At 58.8% G+C, this 11901-nt stretch overlaps 4 protein-coding genes across 4 annotated transcripts; 2 read left to right on the top strand and 2 right to left on the bottom strand.

Moving 5' to 3' along the window:
• Positions 1 to 1802: 1802 nt before the first annotated feature.
• Positions 1803 to 2075, top strand: CH63R_06121 (uncharacterized protein; the record flags this gene model as incomplete). Its single annotated transcript, XM_018301096.1, has 1 exon — positions 1803 to 2075. One exon carries the CDS (start codon positions 1803 to 1805, stop codon positions 2073 to 2075), a length of 273 nt encoding a protein of 90 aa, XP_018158946.1.
• Positions 2076 to 2275: 200 nt separating this feature from the next.
• Positions 2276 to 6758, bottom strand: CH63R_06122 (Ankyrin repeat protein; the record flags this gene model as incomplete). Its single annotated transcript, XM_018301097.1, has 9 exons — positions 2276 to 2800; positions 2887 to 3297; positions 3362 to 3603; positions 3672 to 4238; positions 4304 to 4457; positions 4517 to 5721; positions 5788 to 5920; positions 5985 to 6560; positions 6714 to 6758. The coding sequence occupies 9 exons, from the start codon at positions 6756 to 6758 to the stop codon at positions 2276 to 2278; spliced, it is 3858 nt and encodes a 1285-aa protein (XP_018158947.1).
• A 1065-nt stretch (positions 6759 to 7823) lies between these two features.
• CH63R_06123 (Fructose-bisphosphate aldolase class-II) lies at positions 7824 to 8832 on the top strand (the record flags this gene model as incomplete). The annotated part of the gene is made up of 3 exons (XM_018301098.1): positions 7824 to 7918; positions 7989 to 8368; positions 8438 to 8832. The coding sequence occupies 3 exons, from the start codon at positions 7824 to 7826 to the stop codon at positions 8830 to 8832; spliced, it is 870 nt and encodes a 289-aa protein (XP_018158948.1).
• A 628-nt stretch (positions 8833 to 9460) lies between these two features.
• On the bottom strand, positions 9461 to 10861 carry CH63R_06124 (Aminotransferase class-III; the record flags this gene model as incomplete). The annotated part of the gene is made up of 1 exon (XM_018301099.1): positions 9461 to 10861. One exon carries the CDS (start codon positions 10859 to 10861, stop codon positions 9461 to 9463), a length of 1401 nt encoding a protein of 466 aa, XP_018158949.1.
• Between the last annotated feature and the right edge of the window lie 1040 nt (positions 10862 to 11901).

Here is an 11901-nt window from a genome sequence, read left to right on the forward strand (position 1 = left end):
TCGCCCAATATGGCAACCTCGCTCTCAAGAAACACGTTGACGGCCGGACCGCACCTTTCGAAGCCGTCGAAGCCGTCGAAGAAACCGAGGAACTGACGGCCGAGCATTCCGAAGGGCGCCAGCAGCGGCTCCCACAGGAGCTGGATCCGGTACGTGTCGCGATGGCCGTGCGTCCTGGCCTCGAGGGTGAGAGAGATAGAGAGAGTCGATAATCACCCTGAGACGTGCGCTTCGTCCTCCTCGTCTGCGTCGGTGTGGCCGGCGCACAGTTGGCGGGACACGCTCGTGAGGGACTACCAAGGCCGTGCCGACTGCGTCCACATCCTATGGTTCTCATGCACGAAGAACGAGGGGGCCAGCTTTGCTCTCGTGGCATGGAATTGGCCTCTCAGTCTCGTAGTCGCCAATATGGAAAAGGTCATCTGAGAAAGAAAAAGAAGAAAAACAGAGTTCCGAAATCAGCGCATGAATCTCATCCAGGGTGATGCTGATGCCGGGTGCGTATCGCCAACTAAGAGTCTTGGCGTCTGAACCCGTCATGGGACGATCCGGAGGCCCATGATGATCATGCAAACTGCAGACACACAGGAGAGCGGGGATATGTGAATCTTCTTGCTCTTCGTAGTTGTTCTCTTCCTCTTTCTCCATGAACAAGAAAACAGTTCATTTACACCCTTCCTGGTCCTGGTCCCCCCCCCCCCCCCCCCGCCGCAGCGTGACGTCCACCATGTTGTCTTCCCGCTGCCAGCTTTGATAGACGTCGTTCGCGAACACCCAGTCCCCACAGCGGCGGCCAGACATCCCGCGCCCGGTTCGTGCCGTTCTCTCAATGCGGGATTCGTTTCGGACCGTTTCTCCAACAGCTCCTCCTCTCCCTCCTTGGCAGGGTGCGTGTTTGATCCTCCGATTCTTCCATGCTTTTGAGGGGGGGGGGTTGGCTTTTTGCTAACAAGGTTGACCGAAACGGCCGCAACGTCCGTATCGTGGCCCTAACGAGGAGCAGAGTTCGAATTTCCAACTCATCCGGCGGGCTTCCGTTTCCCGAAAACGTTGGACGAGTTTGGTTTGGCCACCGGGTGGCCAGAAGGACTGCCGAGAGTTGTCGGGTGTGTAGGATGGTCTGGTAATGGCATGAGCCGCAACGAGACCACCCGCTCCAAAGTCAATCACACAACTCCCGCGACTATCCGAAGGAAGAGCGGGCTCATCTTGTTAGACCAAACCATCTCGGGCACCAGAGGCGCCAACGGCGGCAGAAGACGCACGATAGGTAGGCAGTGTGCTTGGCCCGCGACAAAAACAACCCAACGTGGCTTGCCATGCGGAACCGCCACTCATGCACTGATGACAGGGGCGAATGCTGACATGCAATTCCTGCGCCCAAACCCCCCAAGAGCCAAACAAAACTCTGAGCTGACGAACCACTCGTCCCCAGAAGCAGCCTCTGCCTGCGGCTTCAAGCAGCGATTCGTTTCTTGAATGAACGTCCGATCTGCAGTCTTGTTTGTAAAAATGTGAAGGAAACAATGTGTCAAGTGACATGCGATAACGTCTCCATGAGAAACACAGTCACAGCTCCCATGACTGTCGTTGCTGCGTGTAGATTCGACTCCATCACACCGACCTGCCGGTGATTTAGAGATTACTTCCGCAGGCCGCTGGTAATGCGGCATCAATTGAATCTCCGACTGCCCGAGGTGGTCTCGGAGGATGAGGATTCAGTTTTGGGCTGGAAGAAATACCCCGTTTTCCTATCCTCCAGCCTCTTGCATATCTCTTTGTACTTGGGAGACCATCGAACCATGGTACATGACCTCTACGACAAGCTCCGCGCCGCGAGCACGCTGGTTGCAAGCTGTACTGCATCTTCCAACACTCTTAGCTCACGACGGTTCTCCTTCAAGTACCTCGGCGTGAAGGGTGACACCACCGCCCGGGACGGCGCCGGCGCCGAAGGCCCCACCCAGACCCATTACCGTTCCGGCCCACGCCCCGAATTAAGCGCCGGCGAGGACGCATACAGTCGGCCACGCCCTGAGTACCCGAAACGAGCTTCCCGCTTCCCGATTAAGTGAAAATAGATACTTCTCCGTCGTATGTCCGGGTTATCAGGTTTTGGTAAATTGTTAAGTGTGTATAATGCTCAAGGTCTCTCGTTGCAGTACAGCTATGAGTACATGAAAAAAAGAGGAATCAAAATGCGGTGTGTGTGGTAATCTAACTGCCACGCTGTGCGTCAATATGCCATGCCATGCCAATGCCATTCCATGTCGTGCTAGACTCTCGCCTTGTTCCGGTTCACCTCCGGGATACGATACTCGCTCGCCCTCTCCCGCCTCACGCTCTGCCAGAAGTCGTATCCGCGGTCCCTCTTCTTCGGCTTCTTCTCCGCCTTTTCCGCCCTCTTTACGTGCCTCCGTTCCCGCTTCTCCCGCGGCACGACCTTGCCGAGAAGCGCCGCCGCCGCGCCGACGGCCCCCTTGCCGCCCTTGTACGCGGTGCGCACGAGGCCCTGCGCGCGGCCGCTGAAGGCGGCGACGAGCGCCGCGGCGATGATGAAGGCGGACAGCGGCAGCGAGACGGCGCCGACAAACCTGATGCTCGGGACCTGGGCCTCCCACTCGGCCGTGTTCATGCCGAAGAGGCTCGTGAAGAAGGACAGGGGGAGGAAGATGACGGTGAAGGTGGTGAAGATCATGACGGAGAGGTTCTGCGAGGAGGCGAGCTCGGTCTGCAGGCGCGACCAGCGGACCTCGTCGACCTGGGCCTTGCGCTGGACCATCTCGAGGAGTTTCTCGTACTGCGAGAGGGGGTTGAAAGAAATTAGTAGAAGCAAGAAACCCCATCTAGAGAGTTGGGACCACAACCGGGGGGTCCGAAACTTACATCGTTCCTCGTCGTGTCGACCCTCTTCAGCATCTCCATCGTCTGGCTCTTGTACTCGTCCAACTTGTGCAGCGCCTCGTCGAGATACATCTGCCCGTTGTGCGTCTGGTGCCTCACCTCGTCGGCCTCGAGGACGGCCTTCATGTTCCGCACGACGCCGTCCTGGGTCTCGAACAGCCGCTCCAGGGACTTGAGCTCGTCCTCGAGGTCGCGGAGCTCCATGAGGGCCGACGTATTCTCGCGGTTCTCGCGCTCGGCCTCCTCGAGCTCCCGCTTGTGGCGCTTCTTGATGGACTCGGGCCGGTTGCTGTCGGCGTCCGAGTCCGAGTCCACGCCGCCGCCGCCGCCGCCGCCGAAATCCTTGAACGTCTGCATACGGAAGCGCTTGAGCGAGGAGGTCATTCGTTCGGTCTGTTCGTTCGGTCAGTGCGTGTGCGTGGAAACTAGTGGGGTTTATAGGAGAGGTGCCTCTCACCAGCATGCTGATGGCCTCCTCGAAGATCCTGAAGACTTCCAGGTCCGGGTGCGAGGACCGGTCGAGCAGGACGGTGACGGCGTGTAGGACGATGAAGGCTGCGAGGTCCAACGCGTTCTCGCAGCGCCCCGTCAAATCACCGTTAAGCTCGTTGTACACGCTGTTCCTGAGGTCCGCCTGCTGGAAGAGCGGCCCCTCTTTCGGCCTTGACTCTCGCCTGTTGAAGAACGTCGACAGGGTTGCTAGCATCCGATGTCAGCGCGACCGAGTCTCTAACTACGCCACATTACAAGGTGCGGAAGCAGCTCACTCGTGTCGATAGCCCATAACCATAGCTGGTCGACCATGAGTACTTTCCCGTCCCTGATGGCCTCCTCCAGGTCTTGGTCCTCATCTTCCGTGTTTGTTGGCTCCTCATCCGGTAGATCCGTGCTGGAGGGCGTCAGCTTCTCGGTGGGACTCCACGCGGAACCGCTCGTCTGTCTTCTCTGCAGACCGAGCTGGTCCCGGTCCGCGCCGCTGGGCGAATGGTTCTTTGTCAGCTTGTATAGCATCTGGTCGTCATCCCGGGCCCAGGTGTCCCTTAGCGAAGGGTAGGCAAACTGGTCGAGGGTACGGCGGTAGTTGAGGGGCGGGTCGTAGCCGATGTACTCCCAGATCATCCGCAGCTCCGCGGACTCCAGCTGAGCAATCTCCGAAGGGACGGGACGGGAACGGCCATGCTGCATGCGGCGCTTGATAAAATTCCGCCGGCGGAGAACGTTGATGTATGTGTCGAAGTGGAGGAACGGGAGATACATGTACAGATAGGCTGACGAGGGCCCGCTGCCGGGACTCGTACGGCCAGACAGACTGGGGGACGGGTGCGGCGAAGAAGCTGGCAAACGGTGTCAGTACATGAGGAGGATGGTAATCCGACATGAGATCTATGGGGTACTTTACCAGATCCTGGGGGAATGAAGCTGCAGGCTGGCTTGACGAAGGATGCCTGGGACTGGGAATGCCGTCCGATGACATGTTTCGAGGCCCAGTTGTCCGAGTTGGATGCTTTGATGAAGCTCGGGTCGTGGGGGTTCGCCAACTTTCCAAGGACATCCTAAACCATGTGAGTACACTACCTCTCAACATCAGGGACCAGCCAACCTCAGGACTGACCTTCACCCAAGACGGGTTGGTGAACGGCGTGTGTATCCACATGAACTTCCTGCTGGCCGGATCGGGCCTCGAAAACCCGGCCGTCAGGTCATCGAGAGCCGAAGCCCGCGACAGCCGATCCTGCCGTCTGGACAACGGCTCGGAATTGCTCTTTTCCAAGCCGACTTCTACCCCCGGCGACTCCGCGTTGGCGGCGGCCCTTGGAGATAGTTCCAGTTCGGTTGGGTCTGAACGCGTGCTCTCGGCGTTGCTGCTCCGGCTCGACGGCCGGCCGAACCCCGGCGGCGAGAGGGCAGGCACCTTGAGGCTCTGCATCCGCCGGACGGCGTCGACGGGCGCCGATTTGGAGCCAACGGCTATGGAGGGGCGGGTGACGACGATCCCCGGCGAGTCCTGACTCTCCGAGTCGGAGGACTTGGGTCGGCTCCCGGAGTCGGAGCGACCCGGCCAGATTTTCTGCCCCAGCTCCTGGAACCCGGACAGGATCCCGAGGCCGCCGTTGTTGCTCGTCTGAGAGTCTTCCTGATCCGGCCCGGCCGGGGGGATTGGAGCCGGAGCCGGAGCCGGATCGGAAGACGGCCGCAGCGCCGTCCGCCTCAGCCGCTCCTCCAGACACCGCTCGGGACCTTTATCGAGGAACTCCTGGAGGTGGAGCTTGGTGAAGTACAGGCGGATGGCGGACTCCATCTCGGCGTCCGGGTCCTCGAAGAAGCCGATGATCTCGACCTTGACGCGCGTCTTGAGGTTCAGGGGCGTGTGGACGTGCATCTCGCTCAGGGCCGTCGCCTTGTCCACGGCGGCGGCGAGCTCGCGCAGGTAGCCGGCCATGGTCTCGGCGTTGCCCTCGCCAAAGGACGCGCAGTCGGCGTGCTCGCTGTCGAGGGAGAAGACGCGCTCCTGCCGCACGCCGACGAGCGACGACTTGATGGAGGCGATGGGGGCGCCGAAGCGGACCTCCTTGGCCGGTCCGCGGCTGGTCGAGCCGGAGCCGGACAGCTGGGAGTCGATCGTCTCGTAAAAGGTCCAGATCCTGAGCTCGCTGGCGATCTTGGAGAACTCCTCGTGCATCGTGAGGAGCGGCTTGTGGCCCAGCCGGAGGGAGTCGGAGATGGAGCGCGGGAGAGGTCGTTGCAGGCGCAGAAGACGGCGGATGCTGTCCTCGAGGTTGTTCATCGAAAGGTAGCTTGAACCTCGATGGGGGGTTGCTGGACATAGTTTAGAGGAGATACAACTTCAAAGTTGAAATCCCAAAGGAGAGTTGAGCAGCTCACCAAAGAAGGAGATCCCATGACAGTTGTACATGAACGGCTTGTACTCCACTCTCCTGGTGGCTCTGAGGAGCGCCATCTTGACAACCAGACCACCAACGCTATGGGCGATGAAGAAGAGAGGCCGCGAGCGTTGCTGCGATGAATTCAGTCTCCTCCCGCTCCAGTTTCTCCGCTGGACCTGGACGGGAAGCACTCACGGGGCCATATCTCACGCTCCAGACCTGCTCGATGAGATCGTCGGCGAGCTCGTCGAGGGTGACGCCGTCCGCCAGCTCCCGGTGGCGGTAGAGCAGCACGCGCGCCTTGCTGACCTCCTTCCGGATCCCTTGCCTCACCCAGAGGCGCGTCGCCCTCGGGAAATGGCGGCCGATGGGCTGTGACGGGACATGCACGTCGTCGCCGGGCCGCCCGAAGCATCCCTCGCGAAGCGGGTCGCGGGCCCAGGTGTCAACGGGGTCGGCGCCGGGACACGGCACGCAGACGATGTCGACCGAGGTCTCGTTGTACCCGAGCCCGTCGACGTCGCCGTAGATGTGAGCGAAGCCGGGCAGGCGGAGGTCCGGGTTGCTGGGTGATGGGGGACATGGTCGTGGCGGGGTCTCGGGCCTGTCGACGTGTGTCTCTTCCGAGGGCTGGCCGGGCGGCGACGGAGTGCTTCCGGAGCTGTCGCTCTGGGCGGTGGCTACGTCGTCTAGCACGGCGATTTCGGCCTCGCGCGTCCAGTTCTTAAGTTCCGACATGATGTCTCCGGCATTCTCAGGGTCGCGAGATGTCTGTGATAATGCCGCGAGAGACGGTTAATGAAGACGTAGTCCGTTCGAAAGGGCGGCTGGTTCCCGGGGCTCAGTCCGCCTTGGATGTTGATGGTGGTGTCTGTCTGCCAGCGCTGCCAGCGCAGCCATCCCCTGCGTGTCTGCGTGACCTACAAACAGGCTGCATGGTTTTACTGCTGACGGCGTGGCCTGTTCCATCGTGCGCCAGCCAGCCAGCCTCACTCAACCACCCCTAGCTTTCTGTGAATAAGCTGCGGACCGGGCCTCGAAAGGCGCCATCTCGGATTGGGTGTTGCGCAGGCAGCCTGCAGGAGGATCAGCGACGCTAAGTTGCGTTGGTCAGATTCGACATCACCTGGACAGGGAGTGCCACACAGGCACCCGCGGCGGCTGTTATGAGACTTGCTTTGACAAGGGGTTGGTTAGTCTCGGTCGAGGACGAACAGTGAGACGCGCACTGGTGGAGTTGGAAGTGACGTGAGAATTCCGGTGACGACTGGTGACGACTGCTCTTGTATTTAATTCGCAACATGCTCCCATGGAGACTGAGTTGTCGAGGCTCTTCCTTGAGAAGTGTCGATGAGGGCCGATACGAGAACACTGGCTGGGCGAGCTGGACGCTAAACTCGCGCTGTAGCCTGTGCTGTGCAGCCAGCCAGCAGCCGCCCGTTTGCCGAATAGCTTATTGATGAGTTATGTGTGTCCCCTTTGGGAGGCAAACAGTCGCTCTTCAGCCGTCAGTCGATTAGATAATGACCAGCGCTCCAACTCTGGCATTTGACTCCGTTGCAAATTTGGAACGGCTATGCCAGCGTTGATTGAGTTGGGAGTTGTCGAACGTTGACAGACTTTTATGGTTAGGATTGCAGGAATGTGGGAATGGTGCGGTTCGGGGTGGGATGCCACCGCTAGCTACTTGCAGAACATTCAAGACCCAAACAAAATGAGAACGAGAATGTACCAATGATAGCATACTCAGGTGGCGTATATAATAGAGCAAGTAATCAGGTAACGATAGATGGAGTTGATGAAAGGAAGTAAACGTGATGGCCTCGTCTCGAGGAAGTGAGGAGCAGCATCGTCTCGAGGCACATATTCCCGATCCCCGCTCCCCGCTCCGGGACGCGGGGTTTAGTGGCACGTTGGCCGATGACAAAAAGCATATGGATAAGAAGCCATTGTGCCGTGTATTCAAAAAGCTTTCATTGAGTGAGTGTTGTCATTCTACTTTATCTGGTAATCCTGCAGAGCCTCCACAACATCATGTCAGTCTGGTCGGATAAAAAGTCGCAGAACCGCACTCTGCGGATTCTCCAAGCCGCAACCGAGGGCAAATACGGCGTCCTCGCCGCCGTCGCGTAAGTAAATTCATCAAAAAATAAAACCCGACACGGTCGGCCGCACAGAACAACGTTAACCCCGTTTCAGCTACAACGTCGAGCACCTCACGGCCCTCGTGAGGGCTGCCGAGGCCAAGAGGTCGCCGATGCTCATCCTGCTGTTCCCCTCGACCGTCAAGCAGCTCCCGACGCTGCCGTGGGCCGTCGCCGCCGCCGTCCAGTCGGCCACGGTGCCCCTCGCGCTGCACCTCGACCACGCCCAGGACGAGGCGCAGATCCGCGACATCGCCGCGGCGCTGCCCTTCGACTCCATCATGGTCGACATGAGCCACCACGACCACGTCGAGAACCTGGCCCGGACGAAAGTGCTCACGCGGGTGTGCCACGACCACGGCATCGCCGTCGAGGCCGAGAGCGGGCGCATCAACGGCGGCGAGGACGGCATCGCGGACACGGGGGACTTGGAGGGTAAGTCAAACGAAAATGGAGGTTCACACAAGTTGCCCCCTGGACTGAACTGACGCAACCTTTGTCTAGCTCTGTTCACCAGCCCCGAGGAGGTCGAGGACTTCATCGAGGCCGAGATCGACCTCCTGGCGCCCAGCATCGGCAACATCCACGGCGACTACGGCCCCAAGGGCCCCGAGCTCGACTACGAGCGGCTGGCCCGCATCAACGGGCAGATCGACGGCCGCGTGCTGATGGCGCTGCACGGCACCAACGACTTCAGCGCGGACATCCTGCAGCGGTGCATTCGAAACGGGGCGATCAAGCTGAACGTGAACAAGCTGCTGCTCGAGGTCTGGAACGTCCACCTGCAGGAGAACGCGGCGAAGAAGCCGCTGTCGCAGCTGATGGAGGACGGGATGAACATTCTGCAGGAGGAGGTTGAGCGGTGGATCGACGTTTGCGGCAGTGCTGGAAAGGCTTGAAGGGGAGGAGGAATAAGAGGGTTGTGAGCGTATGTATGTATATTAAAAAGATTTAATTTGTTTCTACACACAAGATCAGCGAAATCAAAGAAATACTGTTTTGCAAAACAATGAATCAATGAAATCGTGAATGCCACACCAATGTTGAAAATCAATGACATCAAAAACAAAAGATGTACCATGCGGCCAGTGTGGATTGAACACACGACCTTCAGATTAAGTGATTGAAGTTGACTTCAGTCTGACGCTCTCCCAACTGAGCTATGTCCGCCGCTGGTTGTTGACTCCAGTCACTCAAGATTGTAAATATGGAGCACTAAGACAGGGTTGCAGCCCCCCGGAACCCATTTTGTTGAGTCGGTCTTTGCATTCTAACAACAGCATAAAGTCAATATCAACTACTTCATTGCTTGAAATGAGAAGCTGACAACATTAACCATGCTCCATAGTGTTTCTCAGGGTGCGTGTTCAGTTCAGTCTTGCAACCTGGGCATGTTACAAGCAACGCAGTTGAGGAATGGCAAATTAGACTACCAGGTTCAGGTTGATTGATTTAATTACACATTGTGTTTTATACGCCTCTGAAATCCAAGTCGAGCCACACTTCTCCATTATCTCCCCCACCGCATCACACCACCGGAATCGTCTTCTCGCGCTGCTCCAAGACGTGTCCAAACGCCTCGTCCAGAATCCTCAGCCCCTCCTCGATCTCCTCCGCCGTCACCGTCACCGGCGGCGCCAGCCGGAACACGCCGCCCATGCCCGGCAGGTTGACGACGTTGCAGGAGAGCCCCAGCTCCATCGCCCGGTCCGAGACGGCCTGCCCGAGGTCCGACCCGGGCGCCCTCGTCTCGGCGTCGGAGATGATCTCGATGCCCTGCAGCAGCCCGCGCCCGCGCACGTCGCCGATGCACCAGTACTTGTCCTGCAGCCTCAGCAGGCCCGCGCGGAGCTGCTCGCCGCGCGCCGTCGCCTTGACCGCCACGTCGTCGCGCACGACGATCTCGAGCACCTTGTTGCCCACGGCCGCCGTGAGCGGGTCGTTGAGGTGCGTCGTGAGCCAGAGGAACCCGGCCTCCTTGCAGCCCCGGGCGACCTCGGCCGTCGTGCTGACCGAGGCCAGCGGCAGCCCGCACCCGAGCGTCTTGGACAGCGCCAGGATGTCCGGGACGACGCCGTCGTGCTCGAAGGCGAACATCTTGCCCGTGCGCCCGACCCCCGTCTGCGCCTCGTCGAGGATGAGCAGCATGCCGCGCTTCTTGCACTCGTCGCTGATGCGCCGGAGGTAGCCCGCGGGCAGGTCGAGGATGCCGCCCGTCGAGAGGATCGGCTCGAGGATGAAAGCCGCCAGGGACCCGACGCTCTGCCGGTCGATCATGGACCAGCCAAAGTCCATCTCGGCCTCCCAATCGTAGGACCCGTCGGCCTTGCGGAACACGGAGCGGTACGCGTACGGCGCCGGGAACGCGAGCTGGCCCGGCATGGCGGGGCCACCATTCTTGCGGCCGGCCGAATACGTCGCGGACCCGGACCCTTGCGTGAGGCCGTGGTAGCTGGCCGACATGGCGACGATCTCAAACTTGCCCGTGTGCAGCTTGGCCATCTTAATGGCCGCCTCGGTTGTCTCCGAGCCGGTGTTGAGAAAGAAGGACTGCGGGTAGCAAGCAAGGTGAGCCGATGGAAATCGCAGGATGCACATATAGCAGAGGGGGCATACCTTTTCTAGTGGGGCGGGGAGCAGCTTGCCCAATCTCTCTGCTAGGTCCGCGACGGGCTGTGTGATCATGTTGCTGAGGAGATGATCCAGCTCGGCGACGTATTTTTGGACGACCTCGACGATCTCCGGGTGCGAGTGGCCCAGGAGGGAGCTCATCTGGCCGGACGTAAAGTCGAGAATCTGGCGGCCCTGATCATCGTAGAGCTTCGTGCCCTTGGCCCTGCTGATGATGATGGGCGAGTAGGGGACGCCCGTGGACATCAGGTACTTGTCGGTCTTGGCCCAGAAGGCGGCGGTGCTTTCGGAGGCCATGGTGAAGGGCTGTCTGAATGGAGAGAGAGAGAAGTGTCTGTGTGTGCTGAGTGATATCCCAAATCTCCTCAAGGTGAAGCCTCTCGAGACTATTTATCCAGATACGATATCGACATTGTTGACTTTGCCGCGGATAGCGGGGTTCAGTTGTGTGCTTGGGAGATGGAGTTGTCCGAGGCCAAAGGCGTTTCCCGCGGATCAGTCGAAGCCCAACTGACCCTCTCCGCGGGGTGGCAATCAATGCTTTTGGAGTGGACTGGACGAGGGAGGCCCTCTTCCAATTCGGTCGTAGCATGTCGTGGGTGTATTTGTTGAGTTTCTAAGTTGTTCATCTCCGTTTACAGAGTTATGAATGGTCATGTCTGAATTAATGCGTCTAAATCAACCTGTCGTCCATCCACACAATTGTGGAGGCTTAGCTGTTGTACGTCAGGCCGTGGCAGAAAGAGACCAGAAACATTCTGTGCCATCTTTGTCTGCATTCTTTCTTCGTAAAAAGTTGCTGCCTTCAATGCTGCCAACCTTGCAGGACGCATTCGCGTCCATCTGCAACTCCCATCAAAGCATGTCTCGCGGTCGAAAAAGACGTCTTCAAGACTGGTTTGATTCGAAACGGATCAGTGTGGCTGAGAACCCCAGTTTCCAAGGAGGCAGAGCACCTTGCAACCTTTCACGGATTGCTGCCTCTATCAAGCCAACCATCATGCACACAGCATGCCCTAGACCGAGTGAGAAGACAGGAATAATCGAAATGAAGCAATTGTTTCCTAAACCACACCGTTCGACTGCCGCTAGCAGGCCAAACTGCATGTGAGACTTTCGGCCTGCAAAAGGCAAACATGCACCATGATGGCAAGTGATTGGCCATCCCTCATGCAGGAGGCCAGCAGCTTCAGCCCCACTCCCATGCTTGTTACTGTGTGCCTGCACCTAGAATCGTCAGTCCAGTGGAAGCAAATATATTGGAGCAACCCAGCGAACAAGAGGGAAAAGAGATTAGGATAAGAACCGGGACTTCCTCTCAAAATTGGAAAAACTTC

The sequence above is a fragment of the Colletotrichum higginsianum genome, chromosome 4, assembly GCF_001672515.1.
Source record: "Colletotrichum higginsianum IMI 349063 chromosome 4, whole genome shotgun sequence".
Taxonomy (NCBI): Eukaryota; Fungi; Ascomycota; class Sordariomycetes; order Glomerellales; family Glomerellaceae; genus Colletotrichum; species Colletotrichum higginsianum.